This window comes from Artemia sp. Qi Xiang Cuo, chromosome 9 (assembly GCF_049724085.1).
Source record: "Artemia sp. Qi Xiang Cuo chromosome 9, ASM4972408v1, whole genome shotgun sequence".
In the NCBI taxonomy this organism is placed as follows: Eukaryota; Metazoa; Arthropoda; class Branchiopoda; order Anostraca; family Artemiidae; genus Artemia; species Artemia sp. Qi Xiang Cuo.
In genome coordinates, this window is record NC_142802.1 from 46,192,428 (window position 1) to 46,216,927 (window position 24,500).

The 24,500-nt window shown below is 36.2% G+C and overlaps 2 protein-coding genes and 1 pseudogene across 2 annotated transcripts in view; 1 reads left to right on the top strand and 2 right to left on the bottom strand.

The window, feature by feature from the left end:
• Positions 1–20,526, bottom strand: part of Oda (Ornithine decarboxylase antizyme) — an 87,218-nt gene extending 66,692 nt beyond the window's left edge. Inside the window, exon 1 of the mRNA XM_089094623.1 lies at positions 20,382–20,526. The gene's annotated coding sequence lies outside the window, so the exon portion shown is untranslated. The remainder of the gene's footprint in view (positions 1–20,381) is intronic.
• LOC148948716 (uncharacterized) lies at positions 10,164–10,853 on the bottom strand. The gene has a single exon (XM_089094999.1). The coding sequence runs from the start codon at positions 10,851–10,853 to the stop codon at positions 10,164–10,166; it is 690 nt and encodes a 229-aa protein (XP_088951125.1).
• The window catches only part of LOC148948717 (polyubiquitin-B-like), a 37,786-nt pseudogene continuing 29,581 nt past the window's right edge, over positions 16,296–24,500 (top strand).

Here is a 24,500-nt window from a genome sequence, read left to right on the forward strand (position 1 = left end):
TTTCAACGACCATCCTGTTTCAGAATTCCTATCAAGTCGAACAATAAAGCAAAAACGAAAACAAGTACAAAAAAAAAACCCCTAATTTTAAACAGTTTTTGGGAAACAAGGTGAAAGTAAAGTGCAACTCGTCCGAAAGTAACCATAACTCTTAAAACAGAATTTTAATAATTATAGATACATGGAAATGATTGGCTTTATACGCTGATTCCAAATACATAAATTTCCTTAGGTTTAATGTTATCCGTGAAAAGCTAAAACCTTGGGAATATTAAGCCCTTTAGAAGAATTTTTTTTAAATAAACTCGATGTTTCTCTATGATTCAATCCCAACGTCCCCCTGCTCTGAGTGTTGAAAATGATTTCACGACATTATTTTAGTTTTTTTTTCTTGCCCCAAACTATTTTTTTTATCATGAACCCTTTTGAGATCAATTTGATCAACTTGGAGAAAGTTCAAATAGAATCGTTACTGATATTGATATTAGTGCGTAAACTACAAACTGACAAAACTATCCAAAACTTTTGTTTAATTAGCATAGGAAGCTTTTTAAATAATGCTGGGAAATCCATAGCCCCCTCCATGGAAAGATCCTCCCAACTAACCCCCCACACTGGCCTTGGGAAGGCATAGGGGTTTTGCCCCCAACTTATGTTAATTTCTGCTCGTTTTGAGTTTGACTCGATTATTTATTGTAATTTCTTTTCGGTTTGGGTTTCATTTATCTATAGATGCTGATTAGCGATAGTTTTTTTTTAAGTAAACTCAATGTTTCTCTATGATTCAATCCCAGTGTCCCCCTGCTCTGAGTGTTGAAAATGATTTCACGACATTATTTTAGTTTTTTTTTCTTGCCCCAAACTATTTTTTTTATAGTGAACCTTTTTGAGATCAATTTGATCAACTTGGAGAAAGTGCAAATAGAATCGTTACTGATATTGATATTAGTGCGTAAACTACAAACTGACAAAAATATCCAAAACTTTTGTTTAATTAGCATAGGAAGCTTTTTAAATAATGCTGGGAAATCCAGAGCCCCCTCCATGGAAAGATGCTCCCACCTAACCCCCCACCCCCCATACAGGCCGTGGCAAGGCACAGGGGGTTCGCCCCCAACTTAGGTTAATTTCTGCTCGGTTTGAGTTTGACTAGATTATTTATTCTAATTTCTTTTCGGTTTGGGTTTCATTTATTTATAGATGCTGATTAGTGGTAGTTTTTTTTTAAGTAAACTCGATGCTTCTCTATGATTCAATCCCAACGTCCCCCTGCTCTGAGTGTTGAAAATGATTTCATGACATTATTTTAGGTTTTTTTTCTTGCCCCAAACCATTCTTTTTTTATCATGAACCCTTATGAGATCAATTTGATCAACTTGGAGAAAGTTGAAATAGAATCGTTACTGATATTGATATTAGTGTCTCAGTATTTTTGGTTTTCCCTCCAAAATTGAACCCCCCCCCCTCCCCTGCCCTCAGAAATGGGGGAACGAAGGGCCTCTGAGCCTTCCCTTGAGGCAGATCTCATTTATTTTCGATTCTGAGTATTTTTGGTTTTCTCTCCAAAATTAACTCCCTCCTCCCCCTCCCCTGCCCTCAGAAATGGGGGAACGAAGGGCCTCTGAGCCTTCCCCTTGAGGCAGATCTCGTTTATTTTTGATTCTGAGTATTTTTGGTTTTCCCTCCAAAAGTGACTCCCCCCCTCCCCGGCCCTCAGAATTGGGAGAACGAAGGGGACTTTAGATCCTATTTTAAATTTGCAATGCTTATCAAACATAAATTGTTTATTATACGGAACCTATCGGGCTGTCAAATTTGGTTCAAGTCAAAATGTCTTTCTCTTATCGTTAGCCATTTTCATAGACTGATGTTGTTTCAAATTTATAACAAATTACCTGAGTTAACAACTCCTTCGGGGTTACCTTAACTGCTAATCAGTTTAATCCTTTTTTTCTCCACCTTCATACAATCCAATCACTAATTAGAATCATTCACACTCCTATTATTCAAAACATTAATTAAAATCGTTCATAGTGTCCAATTTGCGAATCTCATTACCCCTTTTTAAATGCCAATCAAATAATTCTGAGTACAGTGTCCAATTTTTTAATAACCAAAAAAATAAGCAAATAACGTTGGGAATTGATATACAGCCAAGCAAATAGAATGCTCAGAATAAAATGATCCTATGGCGGTCTCAGAATAACATGGTCCTATGATGGTCTCAGATCAAGTTATCAAAAAATATTTGAATATATTAAGTTATAGGCAATACTGGTTTAGAAAAACTAGAATAGTGACATAATTTCACTTTATCAACCCTCAAATTCCATTATTATACAATTCCCAACTAGCACAAAATGGAACATAGTCTACCCAAAGTATAATACCGTGTTAGGGAGCTCTGAATCTCTTTTAAAAGGTGTAGAGCTTCTATAGAATAACGTAGAAATTGCTATACCTCCGTCAGAAGTATTAAGGTTCCTTCACATTGAAAACGTAAGACTTTACGTTACGTTTAGTCCTAAGGTTGTTACGTTTCATGTTACGGGTCTTACGTTTATGTTCCTTCATATTGAAAGTCTTCTCTTCACACTGCAATGTGAATTTTCAGCGCTACCCATGCAAAAAAGTGGTTTTCCTTGTTGTGCAAAGAAGGGGGCTGTAATTTCCTTATTCTAGGTTTTTGACCATATTGACTCCAACGGTATACTTTTCATTTTCATCTGATGCAATTTAGAGGGGCTTCAGGCTTTTTTTTTAAATCACCATAGATTTCTTTTCGAAATTAACTTTTACTTTTAAGAACAACCTAAATAATAGTTACCATTCCTGAATCAGTGTCAGATGGCATTTTTTTTCACTTGATATTTTTTTTTCTAAACGTGTTTTTTTACTTTTGGTTACTATGGGCTGTAGTTTGCTCTTTAGTCATCCCTGTGGTTATCCCAGTCCAAAGTTAAACTTCTGGAAGTGAATACTGGCAAAGGGAAAGGACACTGCATGGCAGTTTCCAAATTTATCTAAATCTGTTCAATTTTTTCTTTAGTTTCAGTTTCATGGCAGGCATGTCTTCTTACACATTTTTAATAACTTTATTATAAAAAGCGTCTCTTTACCTTGTTTTTCACCATATCCCATAGAATTAAGACACCTAATTATAGCTATTAGATTTTTTTTCAAAGAAATCTAAAACCAGTTACTACATTTCAAAACAAAGCCATAGAAATATCAAAAGTATTTTCTTATATCATGTTTTTACTCTGGTACTAGTGTTATTATTGTTCATTATTCATATTGCTGGAATATTTTTTTTTTAGACCTACTAGACATTTTTTTCATATAATTTAATTCTTAACTTAAAGAGAGAAAAAAAAAGCTTTATTAAGTTTGTCTATAAAAATAAAAATACACTGAATGATTAAAGTATTTTTTTTAACTGCCTTCATGATCTCCATCTGCAACTCTAATTTTGAGTCATCTGTTTCTTTATTCAGATTAGATAATAGTGATTGTAGAAAGTACCACTCCAGATCATGCTGGTCATTGCTGTATTTTTTTGTCAATTGCTTGCTGTTCCTTCAGGTCTGTTTGATCTCTAGACCCTGTCTTCGTTCTATTATGAGTTTGATTTTGGCTTGTTGATGCACACTCTGAATAAATTTCCACTGATATATTCTCATCTCTGAACACTGTTCCCTTTTGTCTTATGGTTCCTTTCAATTATATGTTCAGAAAGTAAGTTCATTCATTGTACAAGCTTTTGGTCTTTGGGCTTTAAGCTTACACTAGCACCAGATCCACTTGTAGATCTCCCTTTTTTCTTTAGGTGGACATAGTGGTCTCTCAGGTTCTCAAGCTCCCCCATCTTTTCATAAGCTCAATAACTAGAAAAAACCACAATGATTACTAAATTTTTCAATTTTTAAATTTTAAACATACTCATTTTATAGCCCAATTTTTATTGCAGCTTATTCATAAAATATATTGTGGAGATTTAGTTAATTTTTCTCCTCAATAGCAAGAACTCTATAGCTAATTAATTCATTGGAGCAACAAAAAAAGAATTTTTTGGACCACAGAAAGTCAAGGATCACTTATAAAAGAAGTAAAATTTACTGTGCCTTAAATTAAATTTATTGAAACAAGTACTTTGCCTACACCCAATTATAAAACATTTGTTTAGGTTACTAACTGAATTAATATCATTTCTTTACTACTATAATACTTCAATGCATAAATACTCAATAGACTCTACTGTATTTCCATTTGCTTATCAAAGTTGAGTGTCACTTAAAACATGTTGGTGATGGGCCAAAAAAACCATGCATATTGAGTGTCCTGATTTGAAGCTTTAAAATACAATACATTTTGTTGTGTTTGTATCAAATTTTAAGGTTGCTTTGGGTCCAACTGAAGTTAGTCAAAATCAACTTTTACTTGAATACAATATCCACACACAGATATTTGGGGAAATGATGACATTGTATTTACTATTCTCTTTTTTTTCAAAGTTCATGTTTTTCTATGACATTTCCCTTCCTTTCTGACAAAGTTCTTAAAGATCACACATTACATATATCTAATGACCAAATGTTATTTCTAACTATGTCATTCAAATCTTTTTACTAAATGGTTTTATCCTTCATTTAAATTCTTAGTAATGTTTGGTAGTTGATATATCTTTCTGTGTCAATAAATCCATACAAATATATTTCAACACCACAGGAAATATTGCTGTAGCCTACTGTGAATATCTTTCTGTTGTGAATTCCATAAATATAATTTTCACATGTTGGAAATGTAAATAAAGTGTTGGTGCAAAAAAATAATTTAAAATATATAGCCTATTACCTATGTTATAAACAAAACTTTGCAGATCATTGATGATTGTAATATTTTTGTGCTTATTTCCAATCAAAACTTAGGTAATATTGTACAATTTTATTATTTTGAAAAAAAAACAAATAGCCTTAAATAGCCCATATTAAACCCAATCATGGGGAATGACAGTAAAATGCAAGGTAGCATTACAGATCAGCAGCTTTGTAGGAGAAAATGGCTTAACAAACTTAAAAAAAATACCATTAGGCCTAGATTCCTTATTTTATGCTCTTTTCCTGTATCACATGTGTTTCTGACAGTGCACCTTATCTTCCCTAATGGTCCTGGATATATCCCTAAGATAGCCTATATAAAACTTCTACATTTCCAAAGAAATTAACTTAAAATCTTTATTTTTTCTCAATGATCCTAAATCTTTTTCATTTGAGAGGATGTTGAGAAACTAGATCAAACTATCCATTTAAATATACCAAAGTAGTTAGATCCTAATCTAAATTTATTCTTGCTTCAACCTCATAAAGAACATTTTAAATCCTGAGTTAAGTTACAAAACTAATCTCCTAAATATCATTTTAAATGATTAACTGTACCACAAAAGGTTTTATTTTAACCTCAAATCCAAAAAAAATGAAAAAAACTAGCAATATTTATCAAAGTATAGCCTATTCTAGCCTAGGGCTATAAATCAAGACAATCTATACTTACTACTTTCTTTCCTGCTGATGAAAAAGTTGGCTCAGACTTTCCAAAGAATTTAGTTTAAATTACTTGTCCTTGAAAACAAGGTACTTTGAACTATGTAACATTTTCTAGCTTTTACAGACCCAAATATTTTTTGATCTAAGTTCCATTTTGCTTAAAAGTAAACGTAAGAAGTTGAAATATTTTGAACTTCTTCAGTCAGAGCTCTAGCATTGCGTTTTGACTTACGGATACATTAACGTAAGGTCTTACGGATGGTTATGAGCCTTACGGAAGGCTTACGGAGTTCAGTGTGAAGGGGAGAACGGAAAGCCGAAATTCAATGTGAAGGAACCTTTAGGACATGTGAGGGAGCTCTGAATCTCTTTGAATAGGTGTAGAGGCGCGATAGAATAACGTAGAAATTGCTATACAGGGTACAGAAGTATAAGGCCATGTGAGGGAGCTCTGAATCTCTTTGAAAAGGTGTATACAGGGTACGGAATTCAATAGATACAATCTACTCATGCCACTTACTGACTTTTGACTTCTAAATCGATACTCTTGTTTTATTTTTATATTTGGCTTTCGTAAATTCAGTAAAGAGCTAGCTTTCTATAATCTTACAAACATAAGTAAGTATAACTAGTTGGTTTATGTGTACTAGTTTTATTTATATATGTTAGATAGACTATGAAGCAATAATTTTTGTTCGTTTTAAGTTTCAACTTTGCTCTTTACTTCCCTCAGAACAAGTTTTTTTTTAAATTAATCACTACTTGGAAAGGAGCAGAGAAAGCTCCTATTGCTTTGGCGACGGGGCTAGGTAACCATTGCGCATCTTAAATACTTTTCGATTTTACAGGCCGTGCCTACCTGTTTGCCTGCTAGAACGAATCTTTCCAGTGGAAAGCAGAAACATGGCTCGATGGAATGATAGCTAGGATCTACTACTTCAGATAGTCCTCTCCGATATAAGACTATAACTCCACTTTATCTCACATACTCCAGGCTCTGGCTCAATTGCTAACAAAAAGCATCCTTTTTCGCCCCAGGCAAGAATTACACACAGATTTTGAAAATGTAATGTCATATTCATCAATCCAACCCCATGCTCACATTTTCCGTAAAAAACCACGGAGGTTAGACCCTTAACAACTTTCCAGCAAAAAGCTCACATCGACAGATTAAAAAAAAAAAAAACAAGACAAAACTAAAGTATTGCTCCGATAACATGATAATATCAAGAACAGGTTTCCTCACATGAAAGTGAAACCAATTTCTGCATTGATGGCTGAAATCTTCCAACTTAGTTCTCGCTAACATAAGTTTCAATCATTTTATATATTTCGTTGTGCAACGACTTTAAAGTTGACTTTATACAAAAAAAAAAGTAATACAAACAGATTCCAACCCAAGCTACAGCGGCGTCATTGAGAAAGGAGGGATAGGTAGCCCCTAAATTTTGCCCCCTCTCTTTTAAAAAACATCATTCTGGGTATTTTATTTAAAAAAAACATTTTTTTACATTTCCATTAAAAAAAGACAAATTGGCCCCCCCCTCTAAATTTCACTGAGTTGATGCCACTGTTGGACTATTTTTTTTCAAACCATCAAAGAAGACATAGCCTAATTTGCCAATAGCCCATTTTGGCAGCAAGTCAGTTCCCAGCTTGGACCTGGCTTTTTTTTATTGAGTTAGAGTTAAAATTGCTTTCACAGTAAGGATTCAGCTAATTTTCGCAGTTAGGATTCAGCTAGTTTTTGCAGTCAAAATTTACTTAATTTTTACATAGTCAGGCTATGCTCATTTATACACAGGGCAAAGTTTTAACCAATTTTTGAACCATATGCGAAACTTGAATCATTTTTGCACTGAGTCACAGATATTCTGCTGCTCGGACTTGGTTCATTTTTACCAAGTTAGTAAGGAGCTTGGATTTAGCTCATTTTTGTACCAAATCGGCTCCCAGGTCATTGTTGCAAAGCAATCCAAACTTACCTCGTTTTTTTGCACCAAATTAGGACCTAAATATTTCTTGCACTTAATCAGGGCTTGGCTTGTTTTTATACTGTGTCACCAAAATTCCAGAACTTAATTAGCTCATATTGCAGGACTTGCTCATTTTTGCATCTAATCTTCACGCCACTTGGACTTAAATGTTTTTTTTTTAACATATCACCAAAATTCCACTGATTGTAATCGATGATTATCTTAAAATATCAATTTAATATCATTTGGAACTGGGGCCTACAAGGAGCATGGGGGCAAACAAGGGCACGTGAGGGGGTGATTGCACTCCAATTACTCTAGGCCCTTCAAAGGGCACTAGAACTGTCAATCTTCAATCAATTGAGCCCAACCAAGTTCTATGGCCGTCCATTCTATATAAAAAAAGGGCTAAGAGGAGACACCTCCCTCCAATCCTATATTTGATATTTGACATGAATCAAGCAACCGCAACAAATTCAGAAACGAGTTATTAAAATAGCAGGTAAAACCACTATGTTTAACTTTCTCTACTGATTTCCTTTCAAAGACAACAATCTGCATAAAGACAACGTCAACAGCCACTGTTATTTCAGCTGTGTCTTCATTGTATTTGATAACCAATGTAAAAAAGACAAAAGAAGATAATCTTTAACATTCAAGGATAACAGACAAAAAAGTTGGCAACAGATTAAATTAAACAAGATGCAACAGAACTAAAACACAAAATCAAGGGGGGGGGGGCAAGAAAAGAAATACAGTAATTGTTGGCCAGTAAAAAAAAACTTTATTCCCATCATCTGGCCAAACCCATGCAGGTGTTGCTTCGTAATTGTGTTGAGGATGGTTTCAGTGGGCAGGGACCTTTAGCATGTCTTCATATTCATGATGCAACTAGTGTACTGGGTTCTCACAATACAATGAATATCATTTGAATTCTATAATGTTTCTTTTATTTAAGATTTAGTCCTTTTTTCATCCATGTATGACTATGGGGATGACATGGCTATGGAACAAGCACAATTTCTAAATTCTCAAGTAAATACTGTATTGAAAAGAATGTATCCAGGCTGGGCAATATTTTGTAAACTTTCAATTCCCCTAGTGAAGAAGAAATAAATCAAGTAAATAGACACAGACTTCAGCAAGTAGAGGAAAATAGACCAAGGATACAGCCTTTTCTCAAAACGATACTTTTGGGGACAACAAAACATTCCTTTGAGAGGGCACCAGGATGACCGCTTATTGGATGACAAGGCAGCACCATCCATTGAAGAAAGTTTTACAGAACTACTAAAGCTTGCATTTGCTAATGGAAACGTAACTTTAAAAATGCACCAAGCTACAACACCTTCAAGCCAACATATATAGGGAAGAATATGTATCATAAAGTGCTTGAAGTAGGAACTAACAAGGATGATATTTGAAAGAGTCCATCAAGCCAGCTTCTGTGCAATTTTACTTGGTGAGATATTTGACATATCGCATAATGAACAATGATCTTTCAGCACTAAGTATATACATGACATTCATATGCCTCCTGCATTACTTGAAGCTGTTAAACAAGTGAGTGAGCCAGTAAAAATGCATGCAGGAGGCCATGCTACAATGCTCTTAACAGTTCATTGTTTAACTTCAACAGTATTGTGGCTTTAAGAAATGCTTTTTGGACTATGAATTCAGTTAAAAATTTTTAATACATCTCAAAAGAGAAAATTTATTATAAGAAATTTGTTAAATCAGCAGCTCTCAGGGCTATGTGAGACAAGATGGACAACATGTAATGATTCTTTTCTACAATTTCATATACACTTCACTCAAACTGTTGAGTCTCTTGTGTTCATTTCAATACAGAATGTTGTACACATCCTTAAAAGCAAGTTCCTTACTTCATACACAATGTTCCTAGTCTCAACATTCAGCTTATTTGATATTCAACTGGTAACTCTACAACTGAGCAGTCAGCTACAGAAGCCATATTAAGACCTCAGTTGGGCATCCAGCACTGTTACTATTTGGAGAATAAAATAAATATTGCAACTATTTATTTGCCAAAAAAATTGTTGAAGTTAGTGAACAAATACAGGAAATTAGTATTGAATTGAAAATACCCTGTGCTAGTGGAAGGTAAGCTAATAGGGGAATTATTATGAAGGAACAACTAAAGAGTATTTCCATAGTTCCATTATGTTCACAGAATTTCTTTGGATATGAGAGATATTTAGAAACATCCCCCTTCAGTGTTTCAGACTGAGAAATCCAATGTCAAATATTTTATTGACAGATTTTCAAAATAAAAAAGAAGAATTGAAAGTAGTTTTGGAACATTTTGCACCAGCCAAGGCCCAAGAGAAAAACATTTAAAAACTGCAGTTAGGAGGCGAGCTTCAACTATTAAACCTAAAGTGGAAGTCTGACACAAATGGAAATGCCACCCAACAAAGCGCATTAAATTTCATCAGCTCATGCAATGAAGAACTTTTTCTAACTATAAAATAATTATTAAAGATTCTTGCCACTTTACCAGTCATTTTTACTGAGCATTCATTCTCTACCTTGCATTAAATGATGTCTAGGCTACATTCAAGAATGACTGAAGATTGATAAATTGGAGTATGTACTCTACACTTGAATTGACTTACTTGACTTAATGCTCCTGATGGTGGTCCAGTGTAGAGAGACACGTGACTCTTCGCCTCCATTCGGAACGGTCTTGTGCAAGCGTGACTGCTTCTTGTATATCAGTGCCGATCATTGAGAGGTACTGGGCGAGGCTGTCCCTCCAGTTGAACCGGGGCCTTCCGCGGGGGCGCTTCCAGCCCGGTATAGAGGAATCAAAGTTAAAGAAAGTGAAGGTAGGTGTATCTACTGACTTGTAGACCAACTTGCTGAACAACCATAGGATTCCTACAGTGACCTGACGAGAGCTTGGTGTCTTATCTGTTAGCGCCAGCACTCGTGTGTCGGAGACGAAGTCGTCCCATCTGATCCCTTCAATATGTCTCAAGAACTTTGTTTGGGCCACGTCTATGGCATCACGAGCAGAAGCAGCAGCCGGCCAGGTCTCAGCACTGTAGAGAAGGACTTGGGTTAGGGTTGTGTTGTAGATCTGCATTTTTGTTTTTTGGGTGATGTTGGGCTTTGACCACACTGAATGGCATAGTCGTGCCATAATTGACGCGGCTTTTCCGATGCGCAACTGAACTTCAGTTTTGACTGAGCTGTTTTCCGTGATGACAGATCCAAGGTAGGTGAAAGACTTGACAACCTCGACGGTGTGCCCTGATACGTTGAATGCTGGTGAGTTGGCGGTGTTACCTGTGGAGTCAACGATCATTATTTTTGTTTTCTGCCAGCTAATATGCAGTCCCACTTTCAGGGCTTCTTCCGACAGTGTGTTGAGGGCTTCTTCGAGTTCAGCTGCAGAAGTGCATATCAGAGCAATAACATCAGCGAAGTCGCAATCGGCTAAAACTCTGTTGCCATACCTTAGTTCGAAGGGGAGCCAGTTCGTGGTTCGATCCATGACATAATCAATCACCGCGTTGAACAGTTCAGGAGCAGCAGCACAACCTTGCTGTACACCGGTATTTATTTCGAACAGTGAGGTTCGAAGACCATTAACCAGGACGGAGCTTTTTGTACCAATGTAGAGTGCCTTGAAAAGGCAGCAGTGTTTGTCCGAGAGATCTGTTCGTTCTGGTATAAGTCAGAGACTGCCGGTCGAGCGATTCGAACGCTGCTTCTAAGTCAACAAAGGCAGGGTATGCTCTACGCTGGAACTCACGAGCTTTCTCAATGACCTGGTGTACGGTGAAGATCTGCTCAGTCGTGGATCTGTTTGGCATGAAACCTGCTTGCTAAATCCGGTAGCACTTACGGATGAACTGGGTACTTCTATCTATCAAAGTCATGGCAAATAATTTGCCGGGAACCAACAGGAGGGTGAGTCCTCTGTAGTTGGAGCAATCACTTTGACTACCTTTACGCTTCCATAGAGGGAGGACTATCCCTTCCTTCCGTTCTTGTGGAATCAGTTGTGTTGTCCTAACGAGGGAAAACAGCATGTAGTAGCATCGTCGGTCCTGCGAATTTTAGCATCTCTACGGTGATCCCGCAGGTTCCTGGTGCTTTGTTGTTTTTCATCCTCCTCAGAGCATTCTGTATCTCTTCTACAGAGGGAGGCTCAGGCTCTGGGAGATTTTCCCTTGTTGTTTGCTCAGCGGATGCGACTAGGTCGGGATCGACGTCGACTCTGTCGGCGTTCAGCAGCTTTGTGAAATGCTCCTTCCATCGATCAAGCTGCGCGGTTTCATCTTCGAGCATTACGCCGGAGGTGGATTTAACTGCTCCTATCTTTGGAGGTTTCTCCTTGCTGAGGTCTCTGACATGCTTGAAAAGCAACATGGTGTCACCTTTTTGTGCTGCATCTTCTAGCTCATCAGCTTTTTTGTCAACAAATTGTTGACAAAAAAGCTCTACACATCCATAAATATATTAATACTAAAATTACCTATAATATCAATCAATTTTCCAAGTCCAAATCTTGGCGACTTGATTTTGCTGTATAAGGCTTGTAATATAGTATATTGCTATAAAACAAAAATATGTAGATATAATTCCACAATTATAAATTATTAGTATTTATGCTACCTCAATGAACAGTATTAAGCAGTGAGGTATTTATGGTGGTATCTCTGCATGCATATGTCAATGAATGTAGAATGCAAAATGTCTGCTTGGAGCATATTGGGATGAATAAAATCCCTGACAAGAAAGTTTAAGGAAAAATTACAATCCCTACAAGTGTAAACAAAGTGTGGGTTAGGTCAGAACCAGAAAAGCTTAAAAAATATAGATGTGCTACACTTGACAAAGACAAAGTGACAAAGACACACTTGACAAAGTGTGCTTCACTGGCCTTGGTGAGTTACAATGTTTGCCATGCCTTTGACTCCCTGATCCACCCCCTTATGCTTTAAAGGGCTGTTAAAAGAGGAGTAAATCTGGCTTTATGCTGATCTCAGATCTCAAAGGGATATGTATGTAAGCTACAACTCCATCTTAAAATCGCTCCTAAGCAAGACTAAATTGCAAGGCCACTGGATAGAACTGCACCACTTAAGAGAGGAGGTAGACATAACTATGTCCTGAAAGCTCAGGACAGGTGGGTAATGTCTTGCATTCCTTCTGGCCTCAAAATCACTTATGCTGATGACATTTTTAACATCAGCCAAACTTTGGACAAAATTTTTAAAACTTTCCAAAAACTGCAAGCATTAAATTTAATGTTAAAAAGTCTGATGTAGTGCTTTTTAACTGGAAAGACCCACTTCCTCATGAAATTGTACTTGGGAATTCAAAGACCTGCCCTTCTGACCAAATCGTTTACCTTGCTATTCCCATTGGAAATACCATTTCTCACACTCGTCATCTCCTAGCAGAAGGCATCAAACACTACATATCAACTTCATATGCTTCCATAGTCTTTGCTAAGCTTTGTCCAATCCCCATTATCTTGCAGTGCTGTACAACATAGTTGCTCTCCCCCACTTCCTCTACATTGCACCCTTCTGTAAGATTCTTACAAATACTGATAAATTGAAAATCTGCTCCACTTTCATTTGTTTTGCAAAATACCTACTGAGATATCCAATTTGGACATGCAATTAAAAGCTCATCAATAGTCTCCACATACCAAATCCTACTATAAATGTTGCTAAGCTTATGAGGAAACACAACCAAAAGATTTCAAGACATGCTTGTAGCTGACTTCTTCAATTCTAGTTGCCATAGTTACAAACAAGAAGAACAATAAGGAATTCTTTTTGTAAGACAGTGGAGATTCTTTGAATGAATATTTTGGCCCTATGTCCAAGGGCTGTCCTCAGCAAGACAAAAGTATATAAAAAGAAGAAAAACTTACAATAACATACAACCAATAAAACTAAAATAAGTTTGTTTTTTTTTAATTAAAAAAAAAATGAGGTTAATATTGTTCTTCTTGTTTTCAATGTTTGTAATAGAAAGGCAGTGTGGTCTTTGTTGCTATTTATTGCCATAGTTGTATAGTGATATTATTTGCTTTTGTTTTGTTTTTGTTTTTTTTCCTCTTTGTAGTGCTGTCATTTTCTTTTTGTACAAAGATGGGTTTTTGAATAATAATAAGAAGCTAATAATTGATCTAGTAGGTTTCAATAAGTGATTTTGAATGCAATTCCATAATTGTAATTGCCTATTGAATGCCAACAAAATACCAAACTCAGTTGTTTTAAGCTTATTGAATCTCAGGTAAGCTTCACAAATTTAACCAATGAAATACACTGAATTTTTGACAAATCTTTAAAGACAAAAATATAACCAAAGCAATATAATAGATGGGCAATGATAGCAGTTACTAATATGCAATCTGCCAGATACTTAATAATGTCCCTCTCCTCCAAGGGTAGCTCCAGGCTAAGGATTCAGGGGAGGGGAAGCAAAATGTGATTGCAGCTGTTATATTAAGGTACATTTGTTGTGAAAGGGGGAGGGGATATACCTTCTGATAAAACAACTCTTTAGTTGTTAATTATCATAATTTTCAGTTTAGAAAATTATTCATTAGCTTAAATTAAAAAAAAAATCAATTACTGAACATTAAAAAAAAAGCTTTTGCCAGTATAAACTTTGTTTACACTTGTAGGGATTGTAATTTTTCCTTAAACTTTCTTGTCAGGGATTTTATTCATCCCAATATGCTCCAAGCAGACATTTTGCATTCTACATTCATTGACATATGCATGCAGAGATACCACCATAAATACCTCACTGCTTAATACTGTTCATTGAGGTAGCATAAATACTAATAATTTATAATTGTGGAATTATATCTACATATTTTTGTTTTATAGCAATATACTATATTACAATCCTTATACAGCAAAATCAAGTCGCCAAGATTTGGACTTGGAAAATTGATTGATATTATAGGTAATTTTAGTATTAATATATTTATGGATGTGTAGAGCTTTTTTGTCAACAATTTGTTGACAAAAAAGCTGATGAGCTAGAAGATGCAGCACAAAAAGGTGACACCATGTTGCTTTTCAAGCATGTCAGAGACCTCAGCGAGGAGAAACCTCCAAAGATAGGAGCAGTTAAATCCACCTCCGGCGTAATGCTCGAAGATGAAACCGCGCAGCTTGATTGATGGAAGAAGCATTTCACAAAGCTGCTGAACGCCGACAGAGTCGACGTCGATCCTGACCTAGTCGCATCCGCTGAGCAAACAACAAGGGAAAATCTCCCAGAGCCTGAGCCTCCCTCTGTAGAAGAGATACAGAATGCTCTGAGGAGGATGAAAAACAACAAAGCACCAGGAACCTGCGGGATCACCGTAGAGATGCTAAAATTCGCAGGAACGACGATCCTACTACGGCTGCACATGCTGTTTTCCCTCGTTAGGACAACACAACTGATTCCACAAGAACGGAAGGAAGGGATAATCCTCCCTCTATGGAAGCGTAAAGGTAGTCAAAGTGATTGCTCCAACTACAGAGGAATCACCCTCCTGTTGGTTCCCGGCAAATTATTTGCCATGACTTTGATAGATAGAAGTACCCAGTTCATCCGTAAGTGTCGCCGGATTCAGCAAGCAGGTTTCATGCCGAACTGATCCACGACTGAGCAGATCTTCACTGTATGCCAGGTCATTGAGAAAGCTCGTGAGTTCCAGCGTACAGCATACCTTGCCTGTATTGACTTTAAAGCAGCCTTTGACTCAGTTGACCGTGAGTCTCTCTGGCTGATACTAGAACAAACAGGTCTCCCGGACAAATACTGTTGCCTGTTCAAGGCACTCTACACTGGTACAAAAAGCGCCGTCCAGGTTAATGGTCGTCAAAGCTCACTGTTCGAAATAAATACCGGTGTACAGCGAGGTTGTGCTGCTGCTCCTGAACTGTTCAACGCGGTGATTGATTATGTCATGGATCAAACCACAAACCGGCTCCCCTTCGGACTAAGGTATGGCAACAGAGTTTTAGCTGATTGCGACTTTGCTGATGTTATTGCTCTGATATGCACTTCTGCAGCTGAACTCAAAGAAGCCCTCAACACACTGTTGGAAGAAGCCCTGAAAGTGGGACTGCATAGTAGCTGGCAGAAAACGAAAATAATGATTATTGACTCCACAGGTAACACCGCCAACTCACCAGCATTCAACGTATCAGGGCACACCGTCGAGGTTGTCAAGTCTTTCACCTACCTTGGATCTGTCATCACGGAAAACAGTTGCAGTCAATCAGAAAAGCAATTATGGCATCAATTATGGCATGACTATGCCATTCAGTGTGGTCAAAGCCCAACATCAGCCAAAAAACAAAAATGCGGATCTACAACACAACCCTAACCCAAGTCCTTCTCTACAGTGCTGACACCTGGCCGGCTGCTGCTTCTGCTTGTGATGCCATAGACGTGGCCCAAACAAAGTTCTTGAGACATATTGAAGGGATCAGATGGGACGACTTTGTCTCGAACACCTGATTGCTGGCACTAACAGATCAGACCCCCAACTCTCGTCAGGTCGCTGCACGAACCCTACAGTGGTTCGGCCATTTGGTCCACATGCCAGCAGAAACACCCGCCAGCACTCTCTTCAATTTTGATCCCCCTGCACATGGCTGGAAGCGCCCCTGCGGAAGGCCCGGTTCAGATGGAGGGACAGCCTCACCCAGTACCTCTAAATGATTGGCACTGATATACAAGAAGCAGTCACGCTTGCACAAGACCGTTCCGAATGGAGGCGAAGAGTCACGTGTCTCTCTACACTGGACCACCATCAGGAGCATTAAGTCAAGTAAGTCAATTCAAGTGTAGAGTACATACTCCAATTTATCAATCTTCAGTCATTCTTGAATGTAGCCTAGACATCATTTAATGCAAGGTAGAGAATGAATGCTCAGTAAAAATGACTGGTAAAGTGGCAAGAATCTTTAATAATTATTTTATAGTTAGAAAAAGTTCTTCATTGCATGAGCTGATGAAATTTAATGCGCTTTGTTGGGTGGCATTTCCATTTGTGTCAGACTTCCACTTTAGGTTTAATAGTTGAAGCTCGCCTCCTAACTGCAGTTTTTAAATGTTTTTCTCTTGGGCCTTGGCTGGTGCAAAATGTTCCAAAACTACTTTCAATTCTTCTTTTTATTTTGAAAATCTGTCAATAAAATATTTGACATTGGATTTCTCAGTCTGAAACACTGAAGGGGGATGTTTCTAAATATCTCTCATATCCAAAGAAATTCTGTGAACATAATGGAACTATGGAAATACTCTTTAGTTGTTCCTTCATAATAATTCCCCTATTAGCTTACCTTCCACTAGCACAGGGTATTTTCAATTCAATACTAATTTCCTGAATTTGTTCACTAATACCCTACTCAAAATGTTAAGGGGTTTCCAAAAAAAATAATCAAAACAAATATGGATTATTTGGTACTTGTGCGTTATAAATAACCCACCACTATAGACTGTACATGGAAACCAGGCAAATAGGTATTTGTTAGACAAATAAACCAGACTAATGGGTATTTGTTAGACAAAGACATAAAACGTATTCAAATAGCTTAATCCTATAATGTTGAAAAATTTTGCTTTTCTTTTTTACATCTGCAATTTAAAATATGTAAAAAATGCTGGAACTTATATAAAAATTTTCTTTCAAGGGTGGAAAGGTTAGCTGCAAGGGGATTTGATAGCAGGGGGAGGGCGGGGGTGGTGGTCAGCAACCTGCTTGCAGTGCCCCTGCTTATACTAATCTAAGCTGACTATTTTGTTGCAACGTGTTGCACCGGAATAATACTCTAAAATCTGGTTGATAAATTGCCAGTCTAAAAATTTGTCTAAGTTTCGTAAAAGGGCAAAACAGCCCCTAAAAGTCAAATATTGTAATAAAACCCATACTATCAAATTTGTGGTTCTTGGCAAATACCCGCCGGAAAATCCCCCCCCCCCCCACGGGAAATACCCTCACGGAAAATCCCCCTCCCCCTAAATAAAAATACCCCCATGGAAAATAAGGCTTTTCAATTTTCAAATTATCAACCAGATTTTAGAGTATGAAGGGGGAATGGGATGAATGGTAAGGGGGATTTCAACCTTGCAAAATAGATCTCCTCTTTAAATGAAGTACAACAAAATTATTTTCAGCTTCAAAACTTTGCTCAATCCCAACTTATAAGGTTTTAAATATATACAAATACATTTCCTAAATTTTGGAAATAAAACATTTATATGGCTTAAAATTCTCTGAAGTCGATTCTGATATTTGTAGCGCTCTATGTATTAGTGCTTTAGAAATATTTAAAAAGATTCTAAAGTAGAATTTTGGAAAATTTTGAGTTTTGGGGGAAGGGGGATTTCAAGAACAAATTCCAGTAATATAAATTGTCCTCTGAAGTCAATTCTGATATTTGTAGCGCTCAATCTATTTGTGCTTTAGAAATATTTAAAAAGCTTATAAAGTAGAATTTTGGAAAATTTTGAGTTTGAGGGGGAGGGGGATTTTAAAAAGCTCTTCCCATGATATAACGTGTCCTCTGAAGTTGATTCTAATGTTTTTAGCACTCTATCTATAAGTGCTTTAGAAATATTTAAAAAGCTTCTAAAGTAGATTTTGGAAAATTTTGAGTTTGGGGGGAAGGGGGATTTCAAAAACATCTTCTCATAACATAATTTGTCCTCTGAAGTTGATTCTGATATTTGTAGCACTCTATCTATTAGTTCTTTATAAATATTTAAAAGCTTCTAAAGTAGAATTTTGGAAAATTTTGAGTTTAGGGGGAAGGGGGATTTCAAAAACATCTTCCCATAACATAAATTTTCCTCTAAAGTTGATTCTGATATTTATAATGCTCTATGTCTTAGCACTTTACAAATATTTTAAAAAGCTTCTAAAGTAAAATTTTGAGTATGGGGGTAGGGGGATTTCAAAAACATCTTCCCATGACATAAATTGTCCTCTAAAGTTGATTCTGATATTTGTAGCGCTCTATCTTTTAGTGCTATATAAATATTTAAAAAGCTTCTAAATTAGAATTTTGGAAAATTTCGAGTTTGGGGGGAAGGGGGATTTCAAAAACATCTTCCCATGACATAACTTTTCCTCTGAAGTCAATTCTGATATTTTTAGCACTCTATGTATTAGAACTTTGGAAATATCTTAAAAGTTTTTAAAGTAGAAGTTTAGAAAATTTTTAGTTTGTGGGGGGGAGGGATTTCAAAAACATCTTCTCATGACATAATTTCTCCCCTAAAGTCGATTCTGATGTTTGTAGCACTCTATGTCTTAGCGCTTTACAAATATTAAAAAAGCTTCTAAAGTAAAATTTTGAGTTTGGGGGGATGGGGGATTTCAAAAACATCTTCCCATAATATAAATTATCCTCTAAAGTCGATTCTGATATTTGTAGCGCTCTATCTATTAGCGCTTTAGAAATATTTAAAAAAGCTTCTAAAGTAAAATTTTGAGTTTGGGGGGAAGGGGGATTTCAAAACATCTTCCCATAAAATAATTTTTCCTCTGAAGTTAATTTTGATGTCTTTAGCGCTCTATCTATTAGTGCTTTAGAAATATTTAAAAAGCTTCTAAAGTAGGATTTTGGAAAATCTTGAGTTTGGGGGGAAGGGGGATTCCAAGAACATTTTCCCATACCATAATTTGTCCTCTAGAGTTGATTCTGATTCTTGTATCACTCTATGTCTTAGCTTTTTAGAAATATTTAAAAAAGCTTCTAAAGTAAAATTTTAGAAAATTTTGAGTTTGGGGGGAAGGGGGATTTCAAAAACATCTTCCCATGACATAAATTGTCCTCTAGTCAATTCTTATGTTTGTAGTGCTCTATTTCTTAGCGCTTTACAAATATATAAAAAAACTTCTAAAGTAGAATTTTGGAAAATTTTGAGTTTGGGGGGAAGGGGGATTTCAAAAACATCTTCCCATGGCATAAATTGTCCTCTAAAATCGATTCTGATATTTGTAGCACTCTATCTATTAGTGCTTTAGAAATATTTAAAAAACTTCTAAAGTAGAATTTTGGAAAATTTTGTTTGGGAGGAAGGGGGATTTCAAAAACCTCTTCCCATGACATTATTTGTCCTTTAAAAACGATTCGGTTATTTTTACTTGTCTATCTCTTGTCAAATTCTTATCCTAATTAATAAAGGTTAAATGTCTATACTACCCAAAGTTGTTACTAAGCAAAGTTGTGACATCACAACAAACCTAGTTTCATTATACCATGACCAAAGTCAGCATGGGTTGAAAATTAAATGGCTTTCAATGAAAATAGGAGTTTGGAATATATTTTAATGAACAAGGTTAAAAGCTGAAGTTGTGTAAGGTAAGCAGTGATTTATAATAATGATAGTAATATAGGATGAAATGTGAGCTAAAACAACTAGTAATGTGCAGTAATTTACCATTATATAGAGGGGGGAGGAGTGGAAGTATGTAGGCTACTTACCTTCCCGGGACATACTTTAGCATGTAGATCCATCCCTGAAAATTTCATTTTCCTAACCCAACCCCTTTCCAAGATAGCCAGAAGTAACTAAAGTAGAATTTTACCAAAAAGTCAATAAACTAATAATTTCAAGTGTTTGATTGTAAATAATTTTAATAGCCTAATAAACATGGGCGATCAATGCATAGCTTAGATTTTAGCTATTCATTGATACATACTATGGTTCTCAATTCCTATCAGGTAACAGGATGTAAGGGTTCGAATTTTTCATAACTTTGCTCAATTGCACAGGCCTACTGGTTTTTTACCCTAGACAAGCTTAGCCAGCATCTAACATAAAAAATTAACAAGAAAGAACTCACCTATTGATTAACGCTGGCATTTCAAATCCCTGTTCTTCTGTAATCTGGATCAAAATACTTTCAAGGTTACTATTTATCATAATTTTCCAAATATAGCTTAATTCCGTTTTCGACCATCGAGATCGAATCCTAGGAGATGAATGTGATAAATACGGCGATGGTAGATTTTGATAACTTAAAAGCAGCGTTGTCGTCGCAAGTGATACTTGGGGAGTGCAAGGTCTTTTGTTTTGGTGTTCGGGTTAAATCTTGAACCTTTCATAGCGTTGGGTATTCACCAGTGCAAGTAATATTATTTATATTAGAAAGGTTCTTGGTAATTTTCTGTGCATGGGCGTAAGCAGCATCTTGTGTAGGGGGGGGGGGGGCAGCCACTTCTGTGATGGAGGGGGGAGGGATCTTACTAATACTTCCCGAGGTCCTTTGAATATAGGTCTTTAGAAACTAGTCATTCTACATTTCACTAAAACTCGGCCTTTAACATTTTCCATGTTCTACTTTTCCTGCAACAATATAAGAGACCCACTATCCTACTTCCAATTTCCAGAAAACATAAACACCACAAAAGCGATTTGACACGAATCACATTATGGTTGGATTACAGCTTCTTCTAAGAATTCAACTCAAAAGTTTACAGTTGGGAAAAATAAAATTTTTAAATTGGTATAGGGGAGACCGGCCCACGTCTAGTCAAAGCAAACAGTTACAATACAAAAACCTATGGGGCTTCTGGTGGATTATAAAAGCTCTGACAGATTGCAGTGTATTTTCTTTTAAAAGTCTTACCTTAATTAATACTTTAACCAAAAATTTCAGATTGGATCAGGTTTTATGGTGATTGACTATGGAATTTTGTTCAATTTTGTCTGAAAGCATACCCCTAATTACGAATACTAGAAAACTCGCGTTGTAAACTTACATTGTATTCTCCTATTATTTGCCTGTTTTTGGCAGGTTCCAAGACATGCCATCTTCACCAGTTTGCTGTTAGTATTTTTTTTATCCTGTGGGATAGTGAACTCCCATGTTTGGCCACAATACCCAGAGTAAATTCGGCATGCCGTACCAAGGTGTCCAAAAGTGGGCTATGCTTGTAAAAGCTGTGTAAACAGCATATTTATAAGTTGAAGGCAAGCTTAATACCCAAAACTGTGTTATTTCTGGCGTTGTTTAATCCTGTAGAACAGTAGGTGAACTGAAGTTCTTTTTTTCTGTTAAATTTCATTCAAGATAAAATGATTAAAAGTAAAACAGAAGAGAAAAGAAAGAAAGGTGGCTGTAATCCAGAAGAAAATAAAATAGTAGTTTTTTCTGTCTTATTCTACAAGAAGTCAGTTGGATTTTTTGGAAGTACCATGGGTGTCCCTAATGGAACGCTGCAAGACTACATAGAAAAAAAAGTTGACAAGCTGAATATCGCTCTAAAAAGTCTGGACCTGAATTTCCTTACACCCTGTTACAACTTATGATCAATATTTACAGAGGAACAAGCAAAAAGACTAAAAACTTACTAGAAAACGAAAAATAAACCTAAAACCGAAAAATAATCCTAAAGAAAAACAAACCAAAAGACAACCCTGAGTCTTATAGGCCCATAATGATTACACCTGTGATGGGGAAAATAATGGAGAAAATGATTTATCACAGACTCCTCTGGTTTGTTGAGAAAAATAATATGATCCCACACACTCAAGCTGGAATCAGGAAATACCACTCCTCAACAGATGCTTTCATTTTGCTAACAAATGCAATAAATGAATCTTTCTCAAAAAATAATATCCTAGTGGCAGCTTTCCTAGATTTTGAAGGAGCATATGACAATGTGAACCACCAAATCCTTTTAAATAAACTTGCAAACCTTGGAATACCTCCTAAGCTAGTATCCTTTATTAAATCCTTCATAGAAGTGCGAAGTTTCATTGTTTGTGTTGGTTCAGCCTCTTCACCCCAAAAGACAATATCCAAAGGCCTATCTCAGGGAGCAGTCCTCAGTTGCCTCCTTTTTGCCCTATATCTCTGGGACATGAACCTACCCCACACGAATCTACAATATGCTGATGATCTGGTGCTATAGTCATCTGGCAACACTTTTCAGATAGCACAGTTAAATCTGCAAAAGTCACTTTTCCAATTTGAAAAATTCTCTCAACATTCAGATTTACCCATTGCACCCACCAAGTCAAAAATAATCCAATTTCACCGGAAGCGAAACCATGTTAATGCAAAACTAACTCTAAATAAAACAACTATTCCAGAAGATAATAATAATAATTACCTAGGTCTCATGCTTGACCAAAAACTTAATTTCCACCTCCACATTTCAAACACAATAAAAAAATGTTATAGAAAAGCAAATATACTAAAAAGACTTCTTTCCACACCCTGGGGTTGTAAGGAGAAAACCTAACTCCAGTTTTATAAATCACAAAAAAGACCCCATATTGACTATGGGCTCATTGTCTATGGTGCATGTGCAAAGACACAGATTCAAAAAATTGAAACAACACAATCTGATATAATACGTCTCATATTTGGTCTTAGGAAACCCACAAGCACCAAGTCTCTGCTTATGGAGAGTGGATTAACAACAATAAGGGAGATACGTAGCTTTCTCTTGATAAAACATCTTACAAAAATTGAATCAAATAGCTCACACACATTACATAATTGGTTAAGAAATCCAGCCATGTATAGAGGTATTGCAGATGAGTATGCCAATATTCAAAAAAAGTTCCCTGTACCAGCAAAGTCTATTGCACCTACTGTCCTCCAATCCCCTCAACTGAATTTGTCATTTCACATAATAAATACTGAATTTTCAAACTTGAATAAAGATTTAACACCCCTTGCTTTTGTCCAGAAAAAATTTGCAGAACATAATAGAATTACTTATAAAAATCACTTCCAAATATTTGTTGATGGGTCAAAAATGGATGAGAAGGTTGCAAGGGGTGTTTTCCTTCCTCACCTGACAATTGCAATGGGAGAGAGATTATTTAATAATTTATCTATAATGTCTGCTGAGTTAAATGCCATAATCATGGCATTAGAACACCTTAAGCAAAACCAACCTTTGATTGAAGATTCGAATAATATTATCATCTATTCCGACTCTTTATCAAGCCTTGAGTTGCTGGCCTCAGCTCCTCAATATAAGTTGGACATTGACACTTATCATTGTCTCAGTATTATTGATAATCTTGCTTCAAGTGGCATAAAAAATTACTTTCAGTACATTCCTAGCCACTCTGGCATAAGTGGTAATCATCAGGTTGATGAAATAGCAAAAAATGCTATAAATATTGACCAGCCAAGTGGGAGACCAATCCCAATTAGAGATATTTACCGATGGAGGCTATCAGATATTAATTTTAATAAGATTAATCCTATCCTTTCCCCCTTTCCCAATAAGTATCTTTCTAAAATTTATCATAGAATTCGTTCTGGAACAAATGGATTAAATTTCCTTGCATTCTCATATAAGCTTTCTAATTCAAGTGGTTCAATTCCCCTGTCCCCTCTTTGCAGGCATTGTAATATGAGTAATGAAACAATTGACCATTGCCTATTTGAAAGTAATATGCTGATGTCTGCACAACATACCTTGCTTTGTAAACTGTTAAAATACTTCAAACACCACAAAATCCCACTATCAGCCAAGAGCCTAGCCAACTATACCTGCACACAGAGCATAGAAATCGACATCTATCATATTATATTTGAACTCCTAGAGTCGAAAGATCTGCTGAAAGATATCTGAATATATCTAATAAATATGAGGCAATCAAGCCAGTAGCTCTGTAGCCCACAGAGTGAAGCAAAAGGAAAAGGGCTAAATAGTTATACTCAAAAGCCCGCCTGCTGTTAAATAGAAGAAGAAAGATATAGCACATACCACAACAGCAACCTTATAAGAAAATCGAAATATATTTTCTTGTGATTATTATCGCTTCTAATCAGCAGTTTTACCAAACCTATCCTGCTCAAGTCATCCTCAGGGCTATACTGTGGTGTTTATCCTCCCCATAGTATAGTGCAGACGGTTTGATATCATCTATTTTCCCTTCTTGTTTTAGTTTTATATTTGTGTTTAAAGCTTTTTCCAATAGGCAATTTTTA